The 24,348-nt window shown below is 40.8% G+C and overlaps 1 protein-coding gene and 1 pseudogene across 9 annotated transcripts; both read right to left on the bottom strand.

Annotated features, from left to right (window-relative positions):
• Positions 1–2,983: 2,983 nt before the first annotated feature.
• LOC129042057 (keratin, type I cytoskeletal 18-like) lies at positions 2,984–4,318 on the bottom strand (annotated as a pseudogene).
• A 244-nt stretch (positions 4,319–4,562) lies between these two features.
• GOLGA7 (golgin A7) lies at positions 4,563–24,148 on the bottom strand. 9 transcript variants are annotated; one of them, XR_010127180.1, is made up of 7 exons: positions 24,002–24,148; positions 23,654–23,786; positions 16,953–17,105; positions 9,546–9,647; positions 8,419–8,486; positions 6,178–6,276; positions 4,563–5,962 (listed from the first exon to the last, which is right to left on the bottom strand). XR_010127180.1 is itself a non-coding variant. In XM_063668709.1 (6 exons), exons 2-5 carry the CDS (start codon positions 23,762–23,764, stop codon positions 8,448–8,450), a joined length of 405 nt encoding a protein of 134 aa, XP_063524779.1. In that variant the 5' UTR covers positions 23,765–23,786; positions 24,002–24,148; the 3' UTR covers positions 4,563–6,276; positions 8,419–8,447. The 9 variants fall into 9 exon arrangements, 7 of the variants coding, with proteins under 7 accessions (XP_063524779.1, XP_054355669.1, XP_063524778.1 ...); XR_008504299.2 differs by having other exon boundaries at positions 8,419–8,481; XM_063668709.1 differs by having other exon boundaries at positions 4,563–6,276.
• Between the last annotated feature and the right edge of the window lie 200 nt (positions 24,149–24,348).

The following is a 24,348-nucleotide window of genomic DNA, read 5'->3' as shown; positions in this document are numbered from 1 at the left end:
AGATCACATCTATGTTTCTCGGCCCTTGCACATCCCAGAATCTGAGCTTCTAGCTATGTTGTTTGACACTCGGCTGCTCCGTGAAGAGTAATTACCAAAACATTTTGAATACAAATTATTATCATTTCCTGGCAATAAACAGGTCTGTTAAAACATGAGGTAAGAGGATATATACATGAACAGAAACAGAAAGATCAAGAACAACAGATATGGCAGCTAATAGGTGGATTTTTAGGTCTCCTTCTGCTTTTTTTTTTTTTAAAGAACTCTTTGTAGGTGAAACGAAGAATTTCTTTAAAGATAGTTTATAAATCTGAAGATTAAAGATTTCACTAGCAAAGTAAAATATGACAGCACAAAGTTAGATAAGTTACTAAGTCAGTAAATCCTTTTATTGCTCAGATACTATTTTTTTAAAAACCCACAACATCCTGCTAGCATAAACTTGTTTTCATTTGACAATAACCCTTAACCAAAGATCTTTGGTAGTGCCTAACTCATAAAAACCAATTTTTTTTTTTTTCAAAATGGAGGCTTAAAAATGTAAAGAGTAGGCGTTAAGTTCCCATAGGGCTTCCTGGTTGTAGGCAGAATTTCACAGAACTTCGTATCTACAGCATTTGAGGAACATATATGGGAAGAACTTAGGATATAATTCAGAAGAGCCAAGATCTTTATTTTGGTTCTTTAATTCTGTGCCTACTCCTTTTGGAGCAAAATACGAGTATTGCTGTACCCCTTACAATCCTAGCATGTAGGTGGTCCACAATCCCCATTTTGACATTCCCAACAATCCACAGCAAATGGGATGTTAATCAGATGTTTGCCGTTCTCTACACATTTCCAAGTTTTGAGTACAGTACTGGAGAGTACCATCATAAAGCCATTTATTCCAGCTCTTGGGGGTGGGGTAGAATAAAATCATTCACACTGACACTCTTGCACATTAAAGCTGGTCACTGTGTAATGGTTATAGTCATCGATGTTTATCCTTCCAGCAAGCACACATGAGGACAGGGATGACTCTGGCCTGTTTCAGTTGGTGTTTGCACTACAGAGTAGTCTCTGGTGATGTTAGACTACAAGTGTGCTTGATTCATTTTATCTAATGAGTGACAAGCACCTTTTTTCATATTGTTCTTGTAACTTTGATTTTACATAGAGAAATTCAGTAGCAAGAACTCAAATGAGTACAAAGTATTGTTTGTGCTTTATTAGGTCCTTAGAGAATTTTGAAAAGTGGAAATTATCTGAAAATAAACTTTTATCAGAAGACTAAGTTAAAATAATTAAGGAGAAATAGACTTCTAAGTTTTCCAGTTTCAATCATAGCTGGATTTAACGTTACATAGAGAATAATACAGGACAAAGTATGAGCAGGAGGCTTATTTATTATTTACATTACCCAACTCAGAGGTTTCGATGCAATTCCTTTCCTATCTCTGGGAATTCCTAATCCAGAATTAAAGGGCATTGGGATCCTCAAGGGTACTTATCTCCAGGCAAAAGTCCACTCTATTGGAGGTTAAGCCACAGATATCTCCTCCCAGTTTTAGAACACTTTACCAAGGGAGCACACAAATCACTGCCTATCAAAAGCCAGACAAACACCGCTGTAATCCAGGTGTAGCAACGTAATTCTATTCTGACGTTAATGACCTGATGGGTCAACTTACTTCTCATTCATTTATGCACTTTACAAACATGTGAGAGCTAAGTATCTGTAGCACTGTGTATGAGGATGCATGGAGTGTGAGGTGGACGCAAGGGTAAGTAGGAAACCACCTCTGCCCTCGTGGAATGTACACTCTCCTTTGTTCGGAGGGGGAAAGAAGCTGGTGAAGGGGAGAGGAGGTAAGTACATAAATCAGATATGGCACCAGTACTCTGATTTCCTTTGACATTAAAACAAATAACAAAAAACAAAGCATGTTACTCCTGGGAAACTGTAGCTTTAACTTATGCTAGGAGCCAGGGCTAAGTGGAATACGGAAGAAATTTAATTGAGGTGTTATGACCTCTTTTTTGACTCCTGGCTATATAAGTATTATTTACTATGAGTTTCACTGGATAAGGAGAGACATTGAACATTTTATATAGGAAAATAAGCTTACAAATGAAAGTTGGAATATGGACTGTAACTTCTAAGTTGTTAATTTTCTACAAATCTACCTTATTTAAAAGAAATGGAGTCTGGGTCGGGTGCGGTGGCTCACGCCTGTAATCCCAGCACTTTGTGAGGCTGAGGCTGGTGGATCACCTGAGGTCAGGAGTCCTAGACCGGCCTGGCCAATATGGCGAAACCCTGTCTCTACTAAAAATTACACCACTGCACTCCAGCCTGGGTGACAAGGACGAAACTTCATCTCAGAAACAAAAACAAAAAATGGAATCTGTATTTGGATTGTTTGTAACACAGTGCTTGAGGGGATGAATGTAATTATTACGCATTGCATGCCTGTATCAAAACATCTCATGTACACTGCGAATATAGACACCTATGTACCCAGAAAAAAAAAAAAAAAAAACCACACTGAGTCATCAGGTGATCCAAGATAGTAACAATAACTGTGATGCCTTTTTCCTAATGAAACATGCCAATGTCTTATTTCTTTAACTGTTTTTTAGGCCAGGCGGCGTGGTGGCTCACACCTGTAATCCCAGCACTTTGGGAGGCTGAGGCAGGCAGATCACCTGAGGTCAGGAGTTTGAGACCAGCCTGGCCCACATGGTGAAACCCCATCTCTACTAAAAATAAAAAAATTAGCTGGGCATGGTGGCGGGCGCCTGTAATCTCAGCTACTCTGCAGGCTGAGGAAGGAGAATCACTTGAATCCGGGAGGCGGAGTTTGCAGTGAGCTGAGATGGTGCCATCATTACATTCCAGCCTGGGCAAAAAGCAAAACTCCATCTCAAAAAAAAAATAGACATTTTTTAATTACCATGGACTATTCCTTGATTTTTTTTTTGACCTCTGAACTTTTTATTGGCCTCTTGCTTCCCACAGGGTACCCTGCTTCTGCTGGCTTAATGTCTCAGACACCACTTTGCTATCCACTATCCAGCGGGTGGTGGTCTTTTGGATGGTTTGCGTGGAGTTACTGCTGTCCAGGGCATCACCCAGATTGAGGCCCTCGCTGTCTTCCAGCAGGCGGCGGTAGGTGGCGATCTCAGCCTCCAGCTTGACCTTGATGTTCAGCAAGTCCTCGTACTCCTGGACCTTGCGCTGGCCCTCTGCCCAGTTCTGTGCCAGCTTCGACTCCAGGTGCAGCAGGATTCCGTTGAGCTGCGCCATCTGCAGGGCGTAGCGGGCCTCCACCTCCCTCAGGCTGTTCTACAAGCTGGTCTTCAGATTTCTCATTGAGTCCAGGTCAATCTCCAAGCACTGGACTGTACGTCTCAGCTCCGTGTCATCTCAGCAGCTCTGACCTTGACAGACTGTGTGGTGACCACTGTGGTGCTCTCCTCAGTCTGCTGAGACCAGTACTTGCCTAGCTTCTCTGGGTTCTTCTGAGACAGCTCATCCTATTGGGCCCTGACGTCTGCCATGACCTTGGCGAGGACTTGAGATTTGGGGGCATCTACCTCCACAGCCAACCCAGAGTTGACAATCTGGACTTGCAGGCCTTTTACTTCCTCTTCGTGGTTCTTCTTCATGAGGAGCAGCTCCTCCTTGAGAGCCCCCTTCTCTGTCTCCAGCTGCAGTGGAGTGACATTGGTGTCATCAATGACCTTGCAGAGCCCACGGATGTTGCTCTCCACAGACTGGCGCATGGCCAGCTCTGTCTCATACTTGACTCTAAAGTCATCAGCAGCAAGATGGGCATTGTCGATCTGCAGAATGATGTGGACATTGTCCACAGTATTTGCGAAGATCTGAGCCCTCAGTTCCTTGATGGTCTTGAAGTAATGGCCCTAGTCTCTGACATGGGGTCTCTTCTCCAGATACTTCTGGATTTTGCTCTCCAGCCTCCAGTTCTCGGTCTCCAGGTTCCTCACTCTGTCCAGGTAGGCCAGGTGGTCGTTCAGGCTTTGCATGGTCTCCTTCTCATTCTGGATGCCCCCCATTCCTGCCAGACCCCCAGCCACCCCTGTGGCCAGGCCCCCAGACCCCAAGCCGCCCCAGAAACTGGTGGAACGGGACATGGAGATCCGGGATCCCAAGCCCCCCAGTGCCTGCATAGATGCTGGCTGTGCTGCTGACCGGCCGGGTGCCATAGCTGGGCGGCTGGACAGAGCCCAGGGATTGGTAGTTGGTGGAGAAGGTGGAGGGAGTGGTGAAGTTCATGCTGTCCGGGGAAGAGAGCAGGAGGACAGGACTCAGGCTTTGTCAACAACTACTCCTTAATTTTTACTTATAATATACCTGCTCTTGTAAGATAAAGCAGGTAAGAAATCGAGAGCTTTGACGTAGAAATGTAAGATGTTTATTTTAAAACACTAAGCTACATTGTACGGTACACTACTACAATTCTAGTATTATCTGCCAAATTTAGTGTCCTATCATTTACCACTTTACCATCATTTACCACCAACTCCCACCAAATATGACACAGAGAAAATTTGTTTAAGAAAAGTTTTATTAATGTGTTAATATTTCAGCAAAGTTATTGCAACGGGTTGAAAATGCAGACACACTATTACAGGCTGTAAAGTAACAAATGAGTTTTACACAATTAAAATATTACACATACTTATGGGATTTGTTGAATGACTAACAGACCCATAAAAGAAATTAAATCTGAAAGACAAAATCCAGTATTAGCACCTACAATATCTCTGACAGTGAAACTTTTAATGGTTTCCCTCTCCTAATGTATTTTTAAACTCTCTCCCAAATACAGTGCTCTCAAACCCCAAGGATAAACGAAAGGCATAAGCAGCCCTGATCCTAGGAACGTACAGCCAAAAGCAGAGCTACAAATATGGACTCAGACTTGAGAGTTTTACTGAGAAGTAACTTACTGTACTTGAGCCAATCATAAGATTTCTGTGCACTGAATACTGTATATGAGAAAATTCTGTGAGTCATAAGGTTTGCCTTAGGGATAGTTAAAAATTAGTAATATACAGTATTATTCCTATCAAATTTTTTTCTCATAAGTTATATTTATAACAAAACTATAATTAAAATATTTTTTATACCTGCTTATTCCATATCCAGGGACACAGCGGGAACATCAATGTGTCTGACGGTTTGGCATCCACTTTATTGTGCTTACTGATTTTTGTGATGAACAAGCAACACGCATCACATCTTTCCAACATTCAAGGTAATGCAACAATGACATAAAATTCTCCAAAGAAATAACTGGAAATTGCATTAAATACTGCTTTAATTAGGAATAATTGCTATAATAAAACAAATAACATTATACATTATTTTTTTCAATAAGCTTCAGTTTGAGGAACTGAATAGTAGAAACAGATCTTAAAATTTGAGTCATGGTAAAACTGGTAATTCTTTGAAATCTGGGAGGTGCAAAACGACAGCCACAGCCAACCCTCACCAAAATCCTGGAGAAAAGCATTTTATTAATTTAGGGGAACAAGATAGAACACTGGTGAAGATACGGCTTGTTGAGGTCTAAAGCCACCTGAGAAACTGGCCCAAGGAATGAAGAGAACCAATGGTACGTACTGGTGGCAGATAACAAGCTTTGCACTGGGCTGACCAACTGTGTTTTATTAAATGGCTTTGAATAAAAAAAAGTGAAATGCTTCATTGTGTTTTCTCAGAAACTAATCAAAAGATTACAGAGTCCTACACAATTTGGAGACACAAAGTGGATGCTGAGCGACTAGAGGTCACTCCAGGTGTGGAATTTTAGAAAGTGAGTCCTTGGAGTAAATGGCACCGTGGCTCTGGCAGCAGATAGAAAGGAATGATGCTCTGGAGAGGAGGTAGGGACACTCTGCGGTCGGCCAGTGGATACATGAGGGGCCCGGCTGGAAGTGGGATCTGTAATTAGAGGGAGAAGTAAAGGTTTGAGAGAGATCCTGAAAATAACTTGTAAAACCATTTTTCTTCCATCAACTGATACGAGCTTATAACATGTGGTCTATGTTCTACTAACCTAGAATTTTATCTACTAAAATATCTTGGTACCATTTGTCTAAATGAGTCTACAGCTCAAAAGTCTACAAATCTAAGTCCTATATATTCAGATCTCTGACCAAGCACATCACCACGGAGCCACGCTGCCTTGACTGCTGTCTACTAGCTGTTCGTCCTTGGGCCAGCAACTTAAGTTCTCTTTGCCTCGGCTTCCTCATCTGAAAAACAGGGATAACAGTATCTACCTCACAGGGTTGTTGTGATGATTAAAATTAAGCATTTAGAATAGTGCTGGCACAGATGTGCCAACAAACATTAGCTGTTTTTATTATCACTAGTTGTGATGGAATAATCATGTATTCCATTTTATATAAAGATGGCAATCTTAATACAGAGAGAAAACACCAGTGCATGTAACAATCACAATGTGATATTAAAGATATATGCAAGATATTATAAAAATTAAGCTTAAAGAAACACATTTTTGTTTAAAGCTCCTTTTAAAAATAAAGGCTATCCTCATGTTTGTGTAATCTTTTGTTAAGTCACTAATTCCCACATACTGCTTCAAATTGCAGACACCTTGCAGGCTGAAGAAAAATGGAAGAATTGAATAAATTATGCTTAGAGTTTCCTCCCCTTCTCTAAGATCTCAGCCCACATTGCATCCTGGACCTTGGGAACACCCAAATCCCAAAACGAAATTGTGTTGAACAAAATATCTGCATTCATGAAAGACGGTATCCAGAAGTTATTAATGTAAATCCTTCCCATTTCAAAATTCTAGTTATTTGAATATTGATAGATTAGCCTCTGGTGTGTAATTGCTAAAACCTCACACATCAGAAAAACACATGATTACACAATAGCTGCAAAATGAGTCATGACAAATGGGCTATGCCAAGTCATTGCAGCTGCAACTGATATACAAACCATGGCATGGAACAAAAGCCACACAGAAGGTTCCTGGTTGTTTGAGAAGTATCAGTTTGAAAATTGTACATGAGAAAGTGTATGGACAAGTAACACTAAGTGCTCCAAAACAAAGCCTTTTTAAGGAAATACAACATATGGCAGAGGATATTATGATTTAGATCTTTGGCTTTCAGGAATTCAGGTGACACATTCACTAGTGCTAAAGAAGGCAGCTCTGGAATGTTGCATGGCTTACAAGATTGAATAAATCATACAGGAGCAGACAAAATGTATTCTTTTTTAAAGTATTGAAAAAGAAGAGAAGGGGATAAACCTCTAGAATTTCTGATGACCTCTTCCCTTTCTCCATGTTCCTCCTGCTGCAAGTACTGAGAGGAAGTATGGTGTAAAAGACAGGGGTTTTACGGTCAGTCAGACTTGGGTTCATATCCCAATACTCGTTAACTGTGTGATTGTGAGAACATCATTTAATCTATTTGTATCCAAGTTTGCTCATCTGTAAAATGGGGAAATACTTTGTAGGGTTCTTGTGAGATTCAGAAGTACCATTTGTACAATACCAGGCACATAGTAGGTGCCCTCAAAATGGCAGCTGTTATTAATGTTGCCCTAGGAAGACGTATGTCTGCTTTGGTACATTCTGTGTCTGTGCTGTCTATTAATTAGTGACAGACACCTATAAGCACCGTCAGCTAGAAAAGCGCAGTAGCAGAACGCTTTCTGTAGGAAGACCACGTAACTGAAACTGGCAGAAACAGTGAAGTGCTACTTCCTGTCACTTAGAAGGCTATGCTAAAGTACTTAGGGCTTCAACGTGACTCTGCCTAGAGATTCTTATTAGTATTAATTTGTTTCTTACTCATTAAAGGGCAGCATCTGGATATTTAAGGACATTAACACTTTAAACAAAGGAATGAAATTTATGTTTCTACTCAGTAGGTAAGGTTTCTTCCACAGGGGTCTGAAGCCACTTAAATATAATAAATGAAATATTCAGAATCTCCCCACTGCCCTCTGAAATGCTCCTTTGCTTATTAAAGCCATTTGTCATATAGGTAGACATCTCTGAACTCATTCTTATATGTAAAACCCAAGTATTTATATGTCTAGGATAGTTTTGAAATATTAAAACCAGCCAAGTAACTGCCATCCCCCATCCCCCCACCAAAGTAACAACAAAACTAGTCTGAACACAATACAGCAGGAAAAAAAATCAGAATCAAATTCTCTATCACCAAATAGAACTTGGGCCGAATACACATTTTAAATATCAAGCTAATACAGTGACTAGCTTAAACTAACACAGCAAATATACTGTTATTTAACTACGTGATTTAATGATTTATTTACCATGCGGGGAAGAATATTCATGCATCCTCTAAACTTGCAGAAGCTGCATACAAGCTATATCATTTCATATTTACCTTTAATTCTTCGGTTTATCTTCCACTGCTCATGCCTCTGTCTTCATAAATGGTAATTTCAATCTAAACAGCATGGCTGTTAAGAAAACACACTACAGGACACAACACATAAAGGGGGACTTGGCAAGGTGAAGGGTGTGATCTGCAGACTTTGCTTTCAGTTTGCTTTGCTTATTTTTCAATTATTAAACATTTTTCCAAATACTTAAGTTTGCTTTCTCCAATTTGCTGAAAATTTTAAGAAATGTAATTACTTATAGTAGTCCACATGTAGTTCCTTCCCAAACACTGATAACTTATGTTTTGAAAACAAAACAAATAAATTCTGAAAACGATGCTTTATTTGTTGAACTAGGGAGTTCGTAACTGATAATCCATGGAGGTAATGAATTCAGGGATTTAAAAATACCCTGAAATTATAGGAAAACTTTTTTCTTGGGAAAGGGTTCATGACCCCTGAAAGTTTAAGAACGATTGTTGCAGAGTATAATAAAACTGCTGAAATTATTATCAGCTGGAAGGCCTGGGATTATGTGACCTAGGTTTTTAAAAAAATTTATTTACCCATTACTCCAGTTATCAAGCTAAATTAGTTTTTTGAAATTTTATTTACCAAATTCACTTAGTGATTTTCAAAGCTTACTGCCTCTAAAAATATGCACAGTATGTCAAAGGTAATGAAATTATACATCTGGCAGCTGTAACTGATTTCGACTAGTCAGATGAACCCATGAAACTGCAATTCATTTGGATGACAAGTCTCACCACACATTATGAGTTTATCCATTTCAAAGGGGCTTCAGGTTCAGGGTTTCTGCAGCTGAAATGCATTACTCAAACCACCCCCATTATTACTACAAGATGCCCTCAGAACCACCAGGAAAGATGGTGACAAGAATAGTAAACAAACCACAGAGACCTGCACCATGCAATGGAAGGAGGGACACGCTTTTAAAAAAAAAAAAAAATGTTGGAGACACGGGGTTTACAGTAGGTATGCAATTCACACAGAAACTACCTAGGGCAAATACAGGATGGGAGTTAAATTCTCTCTAGCCAGTGCCAAACAATATCAACATTTTCTTGTTATAAATATTTAGACTTTCTGATCTGAACTAAAAAGATACAACTCGCAGTCCTCGCTCAATGGGGTCTGTCAGGAGGAGGCCTTGTGGAGCATAGATCTTCTCATTCTGCTCTTGAATGTATTTGGAGACTTTCTTCAGAACCTGACAGAAAGAAGCACCACAGCTTTTTACAAACTTCATCAGATTTCCCTTTAAGTGTTAGTGAGATCTCAAAATAGGCAGTGGGAATTCGTTTTCAAGGCAAGTCACATGGATATTCATATGGTGGAATACAGCTGTGATTACTTGGCTCACATGAGTTGCATATGACATACAGCAAAGTGTAAGGGACTCTTCCAGTCAAAAATATCTTCGACACAATGTAAATAAATGCAAAAGCATACAATGGCACGATGAGAACCAACCCCCTCCTTCCTACTTCCCAGTCACCTCAATCCTGCATGTGGAGAAACACACAGATGGTTATACACACAATGGCTGCTCAAGCTTCTCTTTTCCTATTCATAAAGTGCTGTTAATGTGACATCTTCTAAAATCAAGGACAGTCCTTGGTCTTGCCTTTTACAAAACTTAAAGGACTGCTTCTCTCCTTTGTACATGTCCATCAATTTAAAGTAATGATATAAGGTGGGCTTATAACAAAAGGTAGCCCCATTATTTCAAAACTAAGAAGTTTATTTCCTTTATAGAGCTTGTGGGCATTAGCTGCCAGGGAGTTTCTGATAAATACAAGTGTCTTATGTCATTTCCATGACTGCATGTAGTGCTATTCTGCAGTTTGCTCATTTCCTAGACAGGAACCTCAATTTATAAGTTTAGTATTAAGCTTGTAAAAGTCAAAGCAAATGTAGACAAAAACCAGATAGGATACAAAGGAACTTCTGGAAATTGCCAAATCTCCAGCTTTAATAAAGGCAATTCTGAGACAGATAAGCTAGAAGAAAATAAATCTTAATAGCTACATCCAAAATCAAAGAGTTACATGTTTTATTTCAGGCTCGAAGTCATCATAACTTTTTTCTGGCTCTAATGTTCAAAAAAGGCTTTGATCCAGTTCTTTAAATTACAATATATTTCCTTAAATTCACACTATTAGCAAATGATAAAGTCACAAATGTGATCACAACTTAAAGGGAAAAAAGAACTGTATGAAAATAAAGTTGGAAATTAAGCAATGATTTAAGTGTGGGTTATATAACATACAGACCAAACTAACAAATCAGGATGTCACAATTTAGATGCTTTGGTATAAACTGATTTAGAATTTAAAACTCTACCTGTTTTGTATAAAGAATTTTCTAATTGAAGAAAAGTAATTTAAACAGTTTATTCAAGTATTTTTTGGGGATAAAAAAATCTCATGTTTTATAATTCTTCAAAAGAGCGTAAGATTATTGAAAGAGCAATCTGCATGGTTCTTACGTAATAAATTAGGAGCACTATTTCTAAATAAAGGATTTGTTTTTTTCATCTAATTACCTGAAGCAATGCATGTATCATTCTTCTATTTTCAGCACTGGAAGAATTTGAGCTGTGCTTGGTCTTTACGAGCCAAAAAACCCCCTTAGGCACTATCTTCACATCAGAGTTTGTCAATCATCCTAAAATAATGAATAGAAGGAAGTAGCCCATAAAGGTGCCCAACTAAGGCCTCTCAATCTTCTAATTTCCTTCTCAGCTCACCTGCCAGAATTGGAAACTGGAGACTCAGTCTCCCTTCACTCCAGTCCATTAATACTAGTGAAGACACTCAGAAAAATGCCTGCATGGCTGGTTTCAAAGAAAGGATTCCTTCAGAACAGCTTTCCGTCTCCTTTCTCTGAGCACAGGTCACGAGCAAAGAAACAGCAACATCATTCTTTCATCTGGTTCAAGCATAATTTTGTTGGGCAAGTTTTTTTTTTTAATAAACTTTAGTAACATTGATATGCACTTGGGTATCAGTTCGGAAAGAAAACAATTAGTTTTCCTTTTTGTATAAGCTCTAAATATTCTTATACTATTGTGGTGAAGGCAACACTGTCCTTAACAAGATGCTTTAAAACTCTTAGTCTCAAAATAAAAATAAAATAAAAATTAAAACAAACGATAAAACTCTTCAAGCCTCTTTAATAGCAGAAGAGCATTAATATGTGTAAACTCATACCACAATCTCAGAAAGGACAAAGTGCCATTCTCACCCCCAAGAAATCATATGTTGACATTTTATTCACACTTTATTATTTTTGGTAAATCAATGTCAAAGCAAACCATAATATTTAACAAAGTTATCTGTTACTTTCAAATCCTCAACAAAACTTCAATTTGTATAATATTTACAAAGTGAAACACAATCAAACCTTGGAAAAACTACGGTCCTCCCTGAGGATATTCAACTGGAGAAAGCCTTCCAGACCTTCAAGAAAAATGGCCTGATTGAGGCTAAGTAACACCACATCTTACTGTTTTCAGAACATATCCAAGTTCTCTCCTGTGTTCCTTCTAGAGATTACAGCACATAGGCATAACGGATGTTTTCTAGTTCATGAACAAGGCGGAGAGATACTGAGAGGAGAACCTTCCACGAGCCCACTTGTCCCCTAATTATCATGGGTAGCAACAATAGAGAAATAACACTGAAGTCTTTATCTTCATTTTAAATCAATAAATAGCACATTATAGGGAAAAATGCATGATTGTTCTAGTGAGTTTTAAAAGGCCTATTTACAATTTCAAAAAATTTAACACACATGACAAAGTATAAGCACTGTTATATTTGGCTTACTGTTTGTAGACTAGGAATTTCGATGTTTAAAACAATAGAGACTAAATGACTCAACCCCATCCTTTCGTAAGTAGAAAATAACAGCACAAAAATTCCTCAGAGACAAACTGGGAAAGGGAGAGGGCAGCTGTGCTTACATTTTAATCATTTTATTGAAACACAAATGCACACTTCTATTAAAAGTATAGGTATCTTAACTATGATCATTCCAGTTATTAATTCTGCACAATCTAGTTATCGATGTTCAGTTTCTACAAAATATCACTTATTTTTAAAATGTGGCCATGTCTTAAATTTGGTTTCTGGATTAAATTTATTTGGTCTTTACTTGCTTTGTAATATTTGCTCTATAAAAAGAAAGGGGCCTTGCTTAGACCTATAAAATAGGACCTTACACAACGTCTACAAATCCAAGCTAAAAGATATACTGGGATCAACCAATTTCCATTGTATTTCTGGTATTGAGGACCATCTTCCAAGATTTAATAATTGGAAGGGTTTTAATTGAGAGCTGCTAAGTGTTTTCAGCACCCAAATAAACTAGTAGCTGGCTAAAAGACAACTTATACTTGAAAAAAAAAAATTATATGTGAGTTCACAAATATCTGATTAAAACTTACATAGGTAACATCATTTAAAATCTATCTTGGCTGGGCACAGTGGCTCATGCCTGTAGCCCCAGCACTTTGGGAGGCCGAGATGGGAGGATCGCTTGAGGCCAGGAGTGCAATACCAGCCTAGCCAACATAGTGAGACCCCATCTCTAGTTTTTTTTTTTAAAGTAAGTAATAAAGGCTGAGTGCTGGGTGCAGTGACTCACACCTGTAATCCTAGAACTTTGGGAGGCCAACGCAGGTGGATTACTTGAGGCCAGGAGTTTGAGACCAGCCTGGTCAACATGGTGAAACTTCATCTCTACTGGCACAAGAATCACTTGAACCCAGGAGGTGGAGGTTGTGGTGAGCCGGGATCGCACCACTGCATTCCAGCCCGGGTGACAGAGCGAGACTGTCTCAATTAAAAAAAAAAAAAAATCGACCTCAAGAAAACACTGTTTATTAAGCACTAACCACATGTGAGGAAAATTATTAATTCTAATACACATTTTACAGTTGAGAGAATTCAGAGAGATTAATTTGTCCAAGATCTCATAATTAGTGTAAACTGACTAGCACCCAATTACCAATTTCTTTTTACAAATGACATCAGTACTTCTATTTCAGCAAATACACTTTGACAAATACAATTAAAATTTTATCAACAAATGTAATAACAACTCAAGTCTTTCAATACTTCACTAAGCATGAATAAAATACTCAAGAGATGTGCTTCTACCTTAAATTAGCAATATTATGGACTTCTGTAAATAGCCATTCCAGATGATAAAGTTTCTACCTATGTGAATTCAGCTTTACCCTCCCCTCTACATTCATGCCGACTATCAACATATCCCTTGGAGCTGGTCACCTCTTTGCACCTCCCCTGCTCCCTTCCTAATCCAGGCTATTTCACTCTTGCCTGGACTTCCGTGGAGCTTCCTAACTTGTTTCCCTACTTCTATTCTTATGCCTTTTTTCCACAAAGCAAAGATATCTCTTTAAAATGAAAATCTTGCTGGGGGCAGCGGCTCATGCCTTTAATCCCAATACTCTGAGAGGCTGAGGTGGGAGGATCGCTTGAGCCCAGGAGTTCGAGACCAGTGTGGACAACTCAGTGAGACTCTGTCTCTATTACAAAAATAAATAAAATGAAAATCTCATCACATCACTTTCTTGATTAAATCCTTTGAGTAGCTTCCCACTTGCCCTAAAAATAAAATCTACACTTTGTTCCATGGACTAGGCACTCCATGTTACAGCTCCTGCTTACCTCTCCAAATCCACCTCCCATCATTCTCTGGCCCTCCTCTCCTGCGCATCACCTTCTCTCAGTTCCCAGGGTCCATCAAGCCCTCTGGGCCTTTGTGTATGTTCATCTTTCTGCCGTAATGCCCCCAGGCTTTTCATCCTTCATGCAACAGCTTAAATGTCACCACCTCAGAGGCCTCTTCTGACCACACACCCTAGATTAGGTCCTGCCTATTATTTTCAACCATAGGCCAGTTTGTTTCCTTCAAGGCACTTATCATAATGTGTAATTTTTCTGGCTTTGTTTCCTTGTTATCATCAGCTGTCACCACTTAATTATAAACTCCACAAGGTCAGCAACCATGTTTGCCCTGTTCCGTTATGTCCCAGCACTTTGCTTAGCACATAGTAGGCTTTCAATAGTTACTGAGCAAACAAATCCCCTGAGCCTTCACTCACTGAACGTATTATTAGAGAGGAGATACACTGAAACAGACTGAAAGCTGACACTGAGCCTTGATAACTTCTGATTTTGAAAGTTAAACAGGAATGAAAGCTTCTCTGTGTATTGATATGGAAGGGAAGAGCATGGTCCCTTTAAATGATACAGGAGCAGGCAGGGAAGTGCTAGGTAGAGAAGGGCATGGTCCCTGGCTAGCCCTCCACCTCCAGGCCTGTGCCCAGTAGGTGAAGACAGACATTTTTGTTTTCCTGCCCAAATGCTGCATTTCCACCCTGGCCTGCCACACCCCTACCCTGTGCCTATAAAAGCCCTGAGACTCTAGCAGGCAGACAAACAGGCGGCTGGATGTGAAGAGGTGCACATTAGTGGAGGAACACACAGGGTGGCTGGATGTCGAGAGGAATACACTGGCATAGGAGCACACTGGCACACCAGTAGGCCATCAATTGGCAGAATCAGGTGGAGTTTGGCCAGGGTGGTTGGAGAAGAGTTTGGTCATCGAGCGGCCTGACTCCAGAGGAAAACTATCTCCCTTCTGGCTCCCCCATCTGCTGAGAGCTACTTCCACTCAACAAAACCTTGCACTCATTCTCCAAGCCCATATGTAATCCAATTCTTCTGGTACACCAAGGCAAGAACTCTGGGATACAGAAAGCCCTCTGCCCTTGTGATAAGGCAGGGGTCTAACTGAGCTAACACAAGCCGCCTATGGATGGCTAAACTAAAAGAGCACCCTGTAACATATGCCCACTGGGGCTTCAGGAGCTGTAAAACATTCACCCCTAGACACTGCCGTAGGGTTGGAGCCCCACAGCCTGCCCATCTGTATGCTCCCCTAGGGGTCTGAGCAGCAGGGTACTGAAGAAGCAAGCCACACCCCATCGCACGCCCTGCAAGGGGGACAAGAGAACTTTTCCTGTTTCAACATGGGGAAGGATATAAATAACTATACTTAAATATACCTGTTTATATGAGATGGAACAGGGTGGTAATGAAGAATACAACAGCATTTTCAGCCAACAGCTCCAAAAACTTTAGCTGCAACTATATGCACTCTCCACTACATGGAGCGTAAGACATTTCTATCAGATGTGGCATAATATATTCTTATAGCATTTCGTTTTCTAAGCACTGTAAGAATTTAGTGATATACCAGGGGCTTATCGTGATTAATTTACAGTCATTTATTTAACATACATTCAATGAGTACCTGATATACCCAAAGCATGGTGTTAGGCATGAAGAGGGATACATAATGGTTAAGGCATTGTCCTCAAGAAAAGTACATACTTGAAAGGCAAATAAGACAAGAACATAAACTGCTACATTCCAAAGAAGAGTGAGGCAAGTGCCAGAAAACAGATACAAATAAAATGTTGTAGGGACACAAGAGAAGAGAAAGAATTCTGACTAAAATAGAGAAAAAGTTAGACGGAAGTGAGACCTAAGGGACTGGTGGGATTTGAACCTGGGAAGATAGCATTCCAGGTGGAGAAGAACCACAGTGGGTATGTTTGCTGACCAGTGAGGGATGGAGTTTGGCTGAGGGAGAAAGTGAAGGAAGGAATGGGAGGTAGCGCTGGAAAGGTAAGCTGAGGTCAACTTGAGCAGGGCCTTGAACTTTACTCAGTGGTAAAACATGGGAAGCCAGGGAAGGTCTCTGACTTGGCAGAAGTAGTAGGGGAAGTAAATCTGTGTTTTATAAAAACAACAGCAGATAGTTTAGAAAAGCAAAAGGAGGGAAGAATGAGACAAGTCAGACTATTTCAATAGTCTAGAAGAGACAGAATAAGGGCATAACCCAGGATAGTGGCAGAGGAAATCACAAAAAGTTAATGACTGGGAAAATGAAAGATATTTCAGTCTTTGAAAACAGATTAATTTTTCCCTCTTCTTCATCCCTCATGCCCAAAGATGGTACTGAAAAGACAGGGGTGCTATTGACAAAATGGGGAGGTGGGAGGTTTGACTTCTGGTCATCTTAAGTTGAGAAATCAGCAATTCGGGAGCTAGCAGGCAGCTGGAAAGAGAAAGTAAGAACTCAGGTGGGAGAAGAGGGTGACATTTAGGGAAATAAGGTAAAAACATTCCCAGAAAGCTGAGTAGGAAGAGAACATATAGATTTTCTACATTCTTCTTAAGTGTAAGCCAGTCTGAACATTGACACGTCATCTGCAAGTGGACATACCAACTGTAACCTGTTTTGAAAGACTCAGGACTATGTGCCTCTGTACACAGGAACAACACAATTTGAATGATAAATGCCCCTAAATATTTTACGGCAACTACCACCATGTAAAAGCATCAATGTGTGATAAACTTGCCTTCTTCATGATTTTAAGAGATTTTTGTGAAAACAAATGTAGCATTACCTTCTCATAATGAGTTTCCATGCATAGGAAGATGGTATATGCTGTTAAACAAGCCAAACAACCTTCGAGATATGATTGGCCGCCGAGCTTTTCTGCTTCTGCATAAAGGTTATTTAGAGTTCGAACTGTTTCTTCAAACTGCTGCCTATCAATCTGTAGAGAAGAAAGTATTTAAAAATAAGTTTGGGAAAAAAAAATCAACTTACTAATGCATGCTATCATTAATTTATCTTGTTTTGTCACCATTCTTAGCCAGTAGTTGACAATCTTTTTGGTGACTAAATCTGGGCCTAAGTTACCAAAACTGCTTAGTTTGTTTAATTTTATCCCTCTTATAAATACTGGATGGCTTCAAGGCTCAGTAAGGTACTTCTTTATTCTTTCTACTAAATTTCAAGTAACTTTAGGCTCTATTCCTCTTTCCATTCATTTAGATTCACATTTACTGAGCACCTACTATCAGATACAATGAAAAATCTCAAGATAAAGCACTGTCTCAATCCTTAAGAGTTTAATTATGCAAGCAGAACAGGTATGTAAACATAAAAATGGAGTAAGCTGGCCAGGTGCGGTGGCTCATGCCTGTAATCCCAGCACTTCAGGAGGCTGAGGTGGGCGGATCACGAGGTCAGGAGATCGAGACCATCCTGGCTAACACGGTGATACCCCGTCTCTACTAAAAATATCAAAAAAAATTAGCTGGATATGGTGGCGGGTGCCTGTAGTCCCAGCTACTGGGGAGGCTGAGGCAGGAGAATGGCGTGAACCCGGGAGGCAGAGCTTGCAGTGAGCCGAGTCTGCGCCACTGCATTCCAGCCTGGGTGACAGAGAGAGACTCTGTCTCAAAAAAAAAAAAAAAAAAAACAACAACAAAAAAAGCAATAAGCTGACAGGGTACTATCATATAGGCAAATATAAAGTCTAGTGGGGACACAAAAGCCTTTATCTGGGAAGGGCAGGTAATCTTAAATGGAGTAACTAAAGACTGGAATTTACTAGGCAAAAAAAAAAAAAAAAAAGGCATTTTAGCAGAAGGATCAAAAGGCGTAGTAGGTTCTATATTCTGTTTACTCAGTCTATCTCTTTTGAAGCAATTATCTTGTTACTAAATAAGGTAAAATTTGTTAAGGTAAAATCTCAAGCTAATACACAATTTTTCACACCAAGTCATTCTTATTACCTCTATTTGGTGACACCATTATCTTAAATTTACACTAATACTACTACAGGTTGAGCATCCCTGATCTTAAATTCTGAAGTCAGAAAGGCTCCAAAATCTGAAACTTTTGAGCACTGACATGATACCACAAGTGGGAAATTCCAAACCCGACCTCATGTGAGGGGTCACAGTCAAAATGCAGGCACACAACACATAGTTTATTCAGTGTCCCCAAGGGAAAAAGACCCTTCCAGCCCCCATCAGCTGCCATGTATCTTTTCCATGCACAGCCAGATTCTCCTATGCAAGCATGCTCACAAAAGGTGATAAGATGGTTCAGTGTACACACACTTTGTCTCATAAAGTCATTTAAAATATTGTATAAAATTACCTTCAAGTTATATGTATAAGGTGGATATAAAACATAATGAATTTCATGTTTAGACTTGGATCCCATCCCCAAGATATCTCATTAGTATAAACAAATATTTCAAAATCTAAAAAAACTCCAAAAACTGAAATACTTCTGATTCCACATATTTCACATAAGAAAGAACCTGTACTGTCATCCATTGTTTCACTCAATCATCTGCTTTTACTTTATTCTTCCAATATTACTTTACTGTCTTCTAATAGTACTTTGTATAACAGATTTCAAATTTTGCTACTTTATCCCAGGATTTTCAAGGCCCATTAGGAGAGCAATCATCCAATACTGCCATTCTTATCTGTCTGCACTCTAGGCCTTCTCTCGCATAAGGATTCCCTTATTTCTAAAATTAGTAACTACTTACGTATGAATTCTCTCTTTTATGAAGTCCTTATTTAAAAGACTTTTTTGTTTGGCTTTTTTTTTTTTTCCTTTCCTGTCTCTGTGAACCTATTAAATCTTTCTTTATAATAGAAATCGACTCAGAAAAAAAAAAAAATCAGGCTGGCGTGGTGGCTGATGCCTGTAATCCCAGCACTTGGGAGGCTGAGCTGGGTGGATCACTTGAGCTCAGGAGTTTGAGACCAGCCTGGGCAACATGGTGAAACTCTGTCTCTACTAAAAATGCAAAAATTAGCCAGGTGTGGTGGTGCATGCCTATAGTCCCAGCTACTCAGGAGGCTGAGGTGGGAGGATTGCTGGAGCCTGGGAAGTGGAGATTGCAGTGAACTGAGATCCCACCACTGCACTCCAGTCTGGGTGACAGAGTGAGACCCTGTCTCAAAAAAAGAAAGAAAGAAAAAAAAACCCTCCACATACAGTATGAGCCCTATTATTCACTATTCCCAAGAATGTAATCTTTTTTTTTTTTTTTTTTTTTTTTTGAGACAGAGTCTCACTCTGTCACCCAGGCTGGAGTGCAGTGACCCAATCTTGGCTCACTGTAACCTCTGGTCCCAGGATCAAGTGATTCTCGTGTCTCAGCCTCCCGAGTAGCTGGGATTACAGGCGTGCACCACCATTCCCTACTAATTTTTGTATTTTTAGTAGAGACGAGGTTTTGCCATGTTGCCAGGCTGGTCTCAGGCTCCTGGCCTCATGTGATCCACCCCCCTGGCCTCCCAAAGAGCCACCTGCACCTGGCCTCAAGAACATAATCTTTTAAAGTGTAAAACAATTAATGACCATCCTTAAGCTATGACAACTCTTTAAGTTAGAAGCAGTTGTAGTCATTGTTTTGTCCGTTGTGGGGAAAACGTGAGGAGTCAACGGGCTAGTGGCATGCATGAGTTTAATGTAACCTTTAAAAGTGGTGTTGGCTCTACCCATTTTTCAAAAGGAGTTACTTTAAATTTCCAGGAATATTAGAGATTTGGACAAAGGCTAGGTGGGTCAAGATGGCCTTTAAACGCAGGGGCAGCATTTCCTCACTGAGCTACCCCTTGAAGATGTGGTGTCAAGGCTGGTCATCTGGGAAACTGTCAGAGTTCTCATTCACGAAAACAGACTGAGGAGAGCTCAGCAAATAAAAATGGTAAGCTGTTATGTTCACCTAATTATGCCTACGTTAATGCTTTCAGTTTGTCCACCGATAAGTCTACAAAAGTCTAAATAATTCTAATCATATTTGATGTGCCTATGTTATAAGTCATTGAATTACTTATATTTCTTTACAATACAATTCAAAACCATGGGATTCAACCCAGAAACATCTTACTTCTTTCATATTAGAATTACTATTTATCCCAGAAACCCTAATTATTATTATTTTTTAAGTTTAGAGACAGAGTATCGCTATGTTACCCAGACTGGTCTTGAACTCCTGGCCCCAAGTGATACTCCTACCTCAACCCTCAGAGCAGCTGGGATTACTTGGGTGCAAACCACCATGCCCAGCCAGAAACACTAATTCTTACGTGTTATTCCGAGATTACAATGCCCTATAGGTTAGAGGTAAATCATACGTCAGTTAAACAAACAAACAAAAAAGTTAATAAAAAAAGAAAAAAAAGGATAAATGGTTAAAGAAAAGTAAATGCCAACAAGTTTTTGAAAGGTCATTTTAAAAAAGGGAAATAAATGGTAAAAATCACAGAAGGCATCAGTAAAGGCAAACAACAAACTTCACAAGAAAGGGCTCAAGAGAACAAATGTTGGCATTTGTATCTTACTACCTTTAGGCTATGAAAAACAGTGGCCAGTGTTCTCCCTTAGGTGCCTGGACACTGATTCAGGAGCTCTATCAAAATTTAGATATATGAGAAGTCAGAGCCAAATAAAATTTGGACCCACAAACATCAAAAATCAGAATGGAAAGAGAAATCAGGCTCATTTTCCCAGAATTACTGTGAACTACACAGTAGAAAGCATGGTGAAGCCTGCAGTGATCACGTATCAACGGTGGTAGGTCAAAGGTAATTACTAACCAGATGGGGAGACATATTTTTAAAGGGAAAAAATGCCCCAAGTACAGTTCACTCATTCTTCTACCCCGATCAAGGGTAACTAAGATATCTGTATTTTAAGGCTAATGAGAATAAAGTTTCCTTTAAGGAATTGTTCTGGCAACAAATCGCTTAAGCATCAAAGCGATTTTACATTCTAAAAGGCAGCAGAGAAAATGAACTTGTTAACAGACAGAACCTATCCTACTCCCAAATTAAAGGGCACAAATGTGTGTGTATTTTTTAAAAATGCTTTAAAATAATACAGAACACTTGCATATTAGTCACTTTCTCTATTATGTTGCCAAGTGTGATGTTCTCACAAAAGGAAAATCAGCTCCAATAGCAGAGCAATCAGTAAAATTTCTAGGGTAAGTAGTAGAGAAACAGAAACCTTTCAATTTTTCATCAAAGCAAGGAAAGTTTAAACCTGTAATTTAAATTTAATCTCAACACACATACACACACAATCAAAGCTTTTCTAGTGGTTTAAAGCATAAGCTAGTGTTTTAACCCAAACATTTAAAAAGAAAAAAGAAATTCAAAGGCACAATGGAATAGTGCCATGTAACATTCCATATAGTACTCAGTACCACAAGCAGTTCTGGGCTATACAGAGTCAAAGAGGTAAAAGGACTCCAGAATTTAGAAACATCAATTTCCTGAGAAGAATCAGTGGAGCACTGTAACTACATTGTGCTTTTGCACTTAGATTACAAAATAAAGGCTTTGCCACACACAGAGTGGAAGGCTAATGTCTGATTCTGTGTATACACATTTAGCTCAAATATATGAGGTGTAAGTGTTGCTTTAAAACCTTAAAGCGAAGGAATCTTTAATGTCCAAATAATTGCGGTAAAAAAAGAATACTTTATATTCTGATTTTGAAGTACATAAATTGTATGTCACAGTTTCCGTAAGAGGCTTAAAAATAAAACATTTGATTGATTCTATGTACATCTTTTTATTTGATTTATTTTTTGAGACAGAGTCTTGCTCTGTCACCCAGGCTGGAGTACAACGGCATGATCTCGGCTCACTGCAACTTCCGCCTCCCAGGTTCAAGAAATTCTTCTACTTCAGCCTCCTGAGTAGCGGGGATTACAGGTGCCCGCCACCACGCCTGACTAATTTTTGTATTTTCAGTAGTGATGGGGTTTCACCATGTTGGCCAAGCTGGTCTTGAATTCCCGACCTCAAGTGATGCACCCGCCACGGCCTCCCAGAGTGCTGGGATTACGGGCGTGAGCCATCGGGCCCAGCCAGATTCCATGTCAATCTTAACATGTAAAACACATCAATTGTGATGTTAAATTATTTTAAAACGACATCCAGTAGCTCTACCCAACTGGCCACTTGCTGAATTTCTACCTCTTCAAACCACTGTGGATAGTTCCACTTATTGTCACGCTCAGTTAACTCATAACATAGTTGACAACATACTGCAGCATTTAAATGGCATTTCAGAAACAAGTCACCTCACCATCTTTTAAAGGCATATTTGATCAATTTGCAATTCAAGAAACATATTTGGGCCATGAACCTGCCCATGGTTATGTCAAACTGAAGGAAACTATAATGGATCATTGTTGATTTCCCAACCATGGCAATCGGGCAGTGCAACCCACCTCACTGCAAACTGACTGTAAATAACTGCTACACATTTCTCTACACAGACTCATCCACACCCATTTATCCCATGACCAGCATCTCTCAGTTCCACACCTAGGGAATGCCTAATCACCTCTCAGGCTCTCGCCCTCCCTGTCACAGAGGAGAGAGCCACAAAACCTGCTTCCAGCTAACCAGAAATTGATCCCTGAACGGGAAACACAATCTACATGAGTCAAGACCAAAAGAATCTTTGGTTGAGTGTACATATGTGGGCACACAAAAACACAGGCAGGCATGCACACACTCCATTACCTCTACAACAAGATACAATGATTTTTTTTTAAAAAAAACGTTTTGCTAGGTCTGAAGGGGAAGCAAATCCCATTCTTCCATTTTTGCTTGCAATGTTGCCCAAAGGACCTATATCCTGATGACCATTTTGATACGCAAGACAAAACAGGTGGCTCCCAGTGGATGTGACAAGTTTAAGGCCTTGTTCTGAGACATTTTCCTGTCCAGGCCTATCCAACGCCCTACGTCTTTAAGGTTCCAAGAAAGCCTGAACGCACCGCCTGGCAATGCACCTAATAAACCCTTTCAGCCAAACAGTGCGGCCAGCACAGAGGCAGCAAACATCAGTCATGAGAATGATGATTTATCTTGCGCGGAGAGGTAGGAGGATATAGTTTACAACCTGTGACTGAGGTGACCTGGAGCCTCAGGAATTGGCTCCTCATCGCTGCCGACAATAACCCGGGGTGGGGATTTGCGGGAGTGCAGCAGGGGAAGACCGCTGGATCCAGATTCCCGGCACCGGGCAACAAAGTTCCATAAGGTCGTCAACCCCGGCGATCGGCCTATATTATTCTTCCTCCTCCAAACACCTGTCTTGCTTAATAGCTCTCTTCTTACACCTTTGGCCAAGGCCCCTTCTGTGCCTGGCCCTCCCCAGAACTGCGGGACCCTCAACGGCCTGGTTGTCGCCCACACCCCTCCCGTCCCCGGTGAGTCTCTCTCCCTCGACAGAGCAGGCGTGGGGAGCCAGGTTGCGTACCCTGTTCTCCAGCTCCGCAGGGAACTTGGTCTGGAACTGGCAGCGTGTGCCACTGCTGTAGTCTCGCTGAATGAACACCTTTCCGGACACCGGCGCCTGCTGCGGCCTCATGGCGAGGACAGGACACCCCGCGCTGCGGGGTCGAAGGAACACCAACCGCGAGTCAGAGCCCCGGCCTGGACCCGGGACTCTGACCCTTTAGCCCCTCGCCCCCACCCGCCGCCCAAAACAGCCCAAGGCCTCCTCTGCCCCGCTCCCCTTCACCCATGCTGTCACCGCGGGCCTTAGCTGCCGCCTGGCCCAGGCCCCGCGCCCCCCACAACCCGGTTCGGCCCAGGAAACACAAACCCGCCTCCTCTGCCCTCCAGCTGCTGTCGCACCGCCTTCGCCGTCACTTACGTCCTGCCGCAAAAAGCCTCTTCCCCGCCCCTCAGCTCGGCCTCCTACCTCAGGTCTGGGACCCACCCTCTCCTCCGGCCGTAAAGCCACCCTGCCGAAGCGGCGCGCTGTGGGGCTGGGCCGAGGAAGGGAAATGCTGTGGGCGGGGCCAGGGCCGACCCCGCCTTCCGCCCGCGCGCGGATTGTTTCCGGAAGGAGAGAGGCGGGGCGAGCTGTGGGGCTGCGGCCGGCGAGAGCTCGCGGGGGTATGACGGGCGGAGTTTCCCGGCTGTGTCACTTCCCTAGTGATTGTGGCA

This window comes from Pongo pygmaeus, chromosome 7 (assembly GCF_028885625.2).
Source record: "Pongo pygmaeus isolate AG05252 chromosome 7, NHGRI_mPonPyg2-v2.0_pri, whole genome shotgun sequence".
Taxonomy (NCBI): Eukaryota; Metazoa; Chordata; class Mammalia; order Primates; family Hominidae; genus Pongo; species Pongo pygmaeus.
This window is presented reverse-complemented; position numbering and strand designations above follow the sequence as displayed.

Bases quoted from the DNA above. Each gene is read 5' to 3' on its own strand.
- GOLGA7 (XM_063668708.1), bottom strand. From the start codon at position 23,764: ATGAGGCCGCAGCAGGCGCCGGTGTCCGGAAAGGTGTTCATTCAGCGA. The intron at 17,106-23,653 runs GTACGCAACCTG...TCTTCTCTACAG, and splicing joins CTGCGGAGCTGGAGAACAGG to ATTGATAGGCAGCAGTTTGA. The intron at 9,648-16,952 runs GTAATGCTACAT...TCTTTCTGTCAG, and splicing joins TGGAAACTCATTATGAGAAG to GTTCTGAAGAAAGTCTCCAA.